Source organism: Alnus glutinosa, chromosome 13 (genome assembly GCF_958979055.1).
Source record: "Alnus glutinosa chromosome 13, dhAlnGlut1.1, whole genome shotgun sequence".
Classification (NCBI taxonomy): Eukaryota; Viridiplantae; Streptophyta; class Magnoliopsida; order Fagales; family Betulaceae; genus Alnus; species Alnus glutinosa.
The window spans coordinates 19828648-19835710 of NC_084898.1; the positions used below are offsets into that span (position 1 = coordinate 19828648).

General features: G+C 36.4%; 1 protein-coding gene across 1 annotated transcript; it reads right to left on the reverse strand.

Annotated features, from left to right (window-relative positions):
- Positions 1–192: 192 nt before the first annotated feature.
- On the reverse strand, positions 193–3696 carry LOC133853937 (putative receptor-like protein kinase At3g47110). The gene is made up of 3 exons (XM_062289959.1): positions 3280–3696; positions 1035–3213; positions 193–614 (listed from the first exon to the last, which is right to left on the reverse strand). Exons 1-3 carry the CDS (start codon positions 3694–3696, stop codon positions 193–195), a joined length of 3018 nt encoding a protein of 1005 aa, XP_062145943.1.
- Positions 3697–7063: the final 3367 nt, after the last annotated feature.

Here is a 7063-nt window from a genome sequence, read left to right on the forward strand (position 1 = left end):
CATTACAAACTAACTGATCAACAAAATTGCAGGGCCAAACGGAGTCTCCAGAGTGGTTATATACCATTTTATTCTAGAAACGTAATGTAAGCAACATATAGTCTTGATGCTCCTTTTTTTGTGGCTTTTTTATTTTTATTTTTATTATGATATGAATGGCAACTGATCAAATAAATAAGTTAGCGTACCTAGCTAGCTCATTATTCTTTTGTTCCCCTTCTTAAATTTAAGAAATGCATCTCTAATTGCACTTAGTTTGTTGACGACTTCATTTGTGGGCATCCGCTCATGAGGTGATGTTGCAGAGCACAATAGTCCAATCTGCAATACTGAGACCAAACAATCCTCCACTCTGCTTCTGGCATTGAAATGAGGATTTACTTCTTCATTGTCATCGTTATTTGTCTCATCATCAACATCTTCTTCAAACGGCATTGATGAGTCCACTATATCCATGACACATTCCGGCAAAGCCATTGCAGTGAACTTGTGAATGCTCAGGCCATCTTTGAACAAGTCATCAGTAGGTCTTTTCCCAGTGAACATCTCCAACAAAAGTACCCCATAGCTGTAAATATCTCCAAGCACGGAAACTTGGCCACCCATCCCATACTCTGTAATTTATTAATACATGATCATTAAGATAGTCTTCTTCACACACACACACACACACACACACACACACACACACACACACACACACACACACACACACACACACACACACACACACACACACACACACACACACACACACACACACACACACACACACACACACACACACACACACAATAGAGCTAAAAATTAGACATGGACTTATCAAAATTAGGCTTGAGCTCTCGTTGAAAACATACCTAGAGCTAAAAATTAGACATGGACTTATCAAAATTAGGCTTGAGCTCTCGTTGAAAACATACCTAGAGGAATGTACACACACACAATGGACCCAAAAATTAGACTTGTACTTATTGGACCTAAAAATTAGACTTGGACTTATCAAAATTAGGCTTGAGCTCTCGTTGAAAACATACCTGGAGGAATGTATCCGACGGAACCCTTCAGTGCAACTGACAAGTCTGACATACTTTGATTTTTAGAAGGATTATGTGATGCTTCAATTACAAACTTTGCTAATCCAAAGTCACCGACATGGGCTACCATATCTTCATTGAGGAGGATATTGCTTGGCTTTACATCACAGTGAACAATTGGCATTTGGCATTGGAGATGTAGATATGCCAATGCATAGGCAACATCCATGGCTATGTTCAGTCTCTGAATAAAGCTCAAACTCCTGCATCGATGTTGCTCATCCTCTATAGGATGTAGCCACTTGTCTAGGCTTCCATTAGACATGAACTCAAAAACTAGACTCTTAAAGTTGTTCCCTTGATGATCAATGCTTGAGCAAACAGTAATAATCTTAAGGAGATTACGATGGCGTAAACTTCTCAAAGCATTGCATTCATCAATGAAACTCTTGGAAGCTCCTTGCTGTTGAAGGTTTAACACTTTAACTGCAACAATTACTCCATTGCTAGAGAGAACTCCTTTGTATACAAAACCAAAACTTCCACAACCGATCAAATTGTCTACAGAGAAACCATTAGTTGATGCTTGGAGTTCTGCATAAGTTATACAGGGTAATTGGCCATCCTTTAAGGAAGATGTGGCCAAAGGTCTCTTTCTCCAGTTTTTAACCATAGAACATTTGAGGAAAAAACACAATAGAACAAGTACAAATATAACTATGCTAGCGACAATAATTACTACTTTGAGTGCAAGGCGTTTCACGGATAAACGTGGACTCTTCTTGTAGCATTTTGGTAAAACTAATTTTGGGACACCACCACATAGCTTGTCATTTCCAAAGATTGAGATTGCGCTTACATTTGAAAAAATCCCGTCACTTGGCACTTTCCCTTCGAGATCATTATCAGAAAGATTGAGATGCTTAAGTGACAAAAATTTGCTGAGAAATTCAGGAATTTGCCCAGACAAGTTATTGCATGAAAGATCCATTTCTTCTAAACCTCTTAGTGTCTCTAGAGATGGAGGGATTGCTCCTTCAAATGAATTACCCTCCAAATGCAAACGTTCCAAACTAGTACAACTACCAAGGAAAGTAGGAATTTCACCTGATAATTTATTCTCCGAAAGATCTAATTTCCCAAGATTTTTTAAGTTACCCACTTCAAATGGCAGTTTGCCTGTCAAAGAATTATGAGACATGACCAAAGAAATCGATAATGAAGAAAGACCAATAACCTCTTTTGGTATGGTACCATTGAGATTGTTACTAGAAAGGTTTAGTTGAAGTAAATTTTGGCAGTTTCCTAGGCTTGGGGGTATACTTCCCTCCAATTTGTTCTCCTCCATAGAGAGCACTGTCAATGTAGTTAAGTTTCCTAAGGAGGAAGGGATCGGCCCTGAAAATTTGTTATGGTCCAAATATAATCCCTGTAACTGCTTCAGCTTCCCAAGAGCATCAGGGAGACGACCACCCAAAAAGTTATGTTCTAATCCCAGACGGGTCAAGTTAACAAGGTTGCCAATCCCAGTGGGGATGCCTCCATGTATCATATTAGAACCCAAAGTAAGAATATTCAGCTGGGAGGAAAGATTGGCTATGGAGCTGGGCAATACTCCACCAAATCGATTATAAGCAAGACCCAAGACCTCCAAACTAGTACAGTTAGCCAAAAAACTGAGAAAATTCAGGCCATCAACTTTCCCATTTCCAAGATTATTGTTATCGAAATTAATTCTAACCAAGCCACGCAAACTTGCTAGATTTTGAGGCACCATCCCAGTGAGACCATTTTCAGCGAAGTCAAGCAACTGAAGTCCAGAAGCATTTGACAATGACACGGGAATAGGTCCTGTGAAACTATTAACACCGCCGGCAAATATTTCAAGGTTAGGAAGAGTAAGGCCAACATCGGGTGGCAGGCTTCCATGCAGTTGGTTTTGAGTAACAGAGAAATAGTATATGGAAGATATATTGTAAATGAGAGAAGGGATAGTACCAGACAGATTATTCCCATAAAGTTGAAAATATCCCAAGCCTGATAGACGGCCAAGCTCACTAGGTATGCTACCTTGTAGATTGTTCAGGTGAAGGTTAAGAATAGACAGAGAAGAAAAGTTTCCTATCCATGATGGGATAGTTCCTGTAAGGTTGTTGTTGCCAAGTTTCAGGTGAACCAACTTTGACAATGAACTGAACTGCTCTGGAATCTGCCCAACGAGTTTGTTGGCACTAACATCAAGCACTCTAAGTTGTGCACAGTGACTTAAATTAGTTGGAAGGTTCCCACCAAAGTAATTCCGACTCAAGTTGAGATGCTGCAGGCGCTTTAGTCTTCCCACTTGTTGAGGAATTACACCATCGATGCTGTTGTTTCTCAGGTTGATTCCAGAAAGGTAAGTAAGATTTCCAATAGAAGGTGTTATAGAGCCAGCCAATCTTTGAGCTTCCAGGTTCAAAACCATGACTCTTTTACTGGCACTGAAAAGGCTGCATGTAACACCAAACCAGTTGCAGAAATGGGTGGAGTCATTCCATGAGCTCATGATTTGAAGTGGGTCTTCACTAATCCGACTCTTGAAGTCAAGTAACGCCAAACGATCAGACGACGTCGTCTCATCTTCAAAAGCGGGAATTCTTGCAGATTTCAAACTTGGGCTCATAAACAAAAGAAGAATTCCATGAAAGAATATTAACAAAATCCACTCGGATTGCAGACAAGAGTGCTTCATCTGGTTGGAAATATATGATTATTTTCAAATAGGGACCAAGTCTGATACCGGAGTCTGCTTCATATGAGAATATTATAAAATTCCAATGGGAGTTATAAAATCAAAAAAAAATGTTGTGGGTCGACTGATTGGGATATAAAATATAGATGGCGACGTGGCGTGTCATTCTGTTCCAGCTTTTCAATTTCATTCTTAAAGTAGTTGGCGGCTACCTATTATAGCTAGCCATAATTTCAATAGCTATTATGACGTAATGAAATTATGCTAGCTCGAGTTTCAATAGCTAATAATTTCAATAGCTAATAATTCAGAAGCTTTCTTAAGAAGAAGTATAAAAATTCTACGCCAGATCGTTGAAATTATGGCTAGCCCTGTAACATATTATTCTCTTATGTGGCCTTTATATCATATTTTACGGTATTTGTTATGTTTATTATTTTTTTAATAAACATATACGGTATTATGATTATTTCTATTAATTTAGATTACCGTAAATATGGAATCGGTATTATGGTTATTTCTATTAATTTAGATTACCGTAAATATGGAATCGGTTAATTGATTTTAAAAATCAATTAACAATATTGTTTCCTTGATGGAAGGAAACAATACGGTGTTTACCATTTGAGGGTCCCTAATCTAGCCTATAAATAGAGTGCCTGTGTACACCATCAGTATAGCCATAAAGCAATAGGCATAGGTTAGAAGACACCTCATAATTTTGTTCTTAGAAGTTCTGGAGGAGTGCTTGAGCAACAATAGCCGGAGGTATGCCTAAAACTGTTCTATTTAATTTTCCTCTGCGCATGTTAGGTTAAAGAAATAATTGTTATTTAATTATTTCTAACATGTGGTATCAGAGCCATCCTCTGTGCTATTTTGCTTAGCGTATAATTTTACTATGCGTTATCAATATTGAATCAAGTATTTTTTATTGGTTATCAATATTGAATCAAGTATATTCTATTTGGTATTGTTCACTTCTGTTTGTCAATATTGTTTGAGCAATATTTCGTCTTTTGTGACATGATAGAAACGCATTAGCGATTATTTTGTGAATATTTGTTGTTCACGTACTGTTTATGAAAACCCATAAATTTGATATAACTATTTTTTGTTTTATCACTATTCGGTGTATTGTGATATATTGCCTAATTTTGAGTTGTTGTAATCTTGATATGGGTATTTTCATAAAGGGGTGGCGGCTAGGGTTCCATTTTGAGGGTTTTCAACCCATCTGGAACATTAAGGGTCGGGTTGGTTGGTGACTGGGTAGGGTTTCGACCCATTAAAGTTTTTGGGTTGGATATATTTTTCGGGTAGGGTTTTTTAAAACCCATGCAGTTTTGGGCCATTTAAGTGGGCTGACCTAGTTTGGGCCAGCACTATACATAGACCCAGAGGCCCGACCCGATTAAGTGGGTTGACCCAATTGCCCAAATACAGTAGCCCATTTGGAGTCTTGTGACCCAGAAACCCAACCCAATATAGTAGCCCATTACAGTAGCATTTAAATAAAATAAAAGATTTGGCTTATATGGGGTTCGAACTTGGGACCTTCATGTCCATAAAGTGACAAGCTTCAAACCATTGAGCTAAGCCTGGTTTTATGCTTTCACATTAAGGTTTTATTCCCTTTATTATTTACAGTACTGTGTATTAAAATTATTGTTTATTTAATACATGAATTGAGGAATATATTTTTAATTGTTGAATTTATATTGTTTAAATATAAATTGATTGATGCCTAGACCTAAGAATAATTAACAATACCATATATACTGGTGTGTTTACAGTAATATCTAAGAATGCAATGTCAGGGAAAGTTCTGGCAAGGAAAGTCTTGGGATTTAAGTGTGTCCGGTGTGACCCCCCTCACTTTCTTGGGAGCTCATCTGCTTGCACTTTGGAAAATGCTGTTTACCCCATTTAAGTATTGGTTTGTTATATTCCTGGGGCTATTAAAGGGGCATCTATAAAGTTGTTAGATGTTAATGAAGTAGCAATTATCATGATAATTTTGGGAGAGCCACATCATCCCAATTTTGAATGACAATTGCATCAAGATTACACACACGTAATTATCATAATAATTATGGGAGAGCCAAAGCATCTCATTTTTGTATGATAATTACATTAGGATCACACGCATGAACCTCATAAAAATTTATTAGATGTTCATGAATTACAGCGTGATTATTATGATTTTGGGAGAGCCAAAGCATCCTAATTTTGTAATAATTGCATAAGGATCGTACACATGAACTTCATATAGAAAAATTAACATCGTATTGTAATTAACTCATAAATTTAATTACCTATCCCCAAAGGGAAGTTTTTATTTTTGTGACTTAATTAGAATAAGATAACAAATTTAGTATTAAAAGTAAAATTTCTTTCGGTTGCCCAAAGGTACGAAGAATTTTATTTTTTAATATTTAAATTTGCTTTAGTCTTATTAATAAAGAGTAAATTTCATTCGTGATGCAACCTTTGCCCACAGGTAGGTTGAAATTTACTATTTAAATTGGCATTGGCTAATTTAAAATAAAGTTAATTCATAGCATTAAAGTATTTATTTTATTTTTGGGTTATTGCAGCTATTCATATTACTCTACCTTGGTAGTTTCATATTCCAATACATTATGGTAATATTTTTCTGACTGAAAAATATTAATATGCTTTTTTATTTGGGGTGTTAAAAATTTTGGTGCTCCATGTGGACAAACCACCTACTCCCGCGGAATTAAGTACGCCACGTGAGATTATTAAGCATGAACGGTGGGAGTGATTTAATCACTTAAGTTAGATGTTCATGAAATCTCATGTCACTAAAGTCATCAGGGATTTATTCCTGAATGTTTTAGAGCCAAAGTTTTATAAAGGTTGTTTATGAACATTTAGTAAGTTCAAACAAAACTTGGCCAGAACCCTAATAGAAAAAAGCTTTAAAGACAAACCTTTTACAGTTTCTAAAGTGTTTATAATCTCATTATGGGAATGAAGGAAATTATAGCTTAGCCTAAGTCTATAAAGATTGAGATTTTTTTGAGTCATTATTGGTCTATTTCATTTTTGAATTCTCTCTTCTAAGTGTAGAATTTTATCTTTGACTACACATAAGGATAAATGGTTAGTAAGTAAACTTCTAACCATGTGTGTTCAAGAGAATCTATAAAGTGTTCACATGATTACTCATGTTAAGGGAAAGACCGATAAATGCAATCATGCCCAACACTTAAAGCATGAGAATAAGGTGCCAATAAAGTATTATGGCAATCAAGATACCTATTTCTCA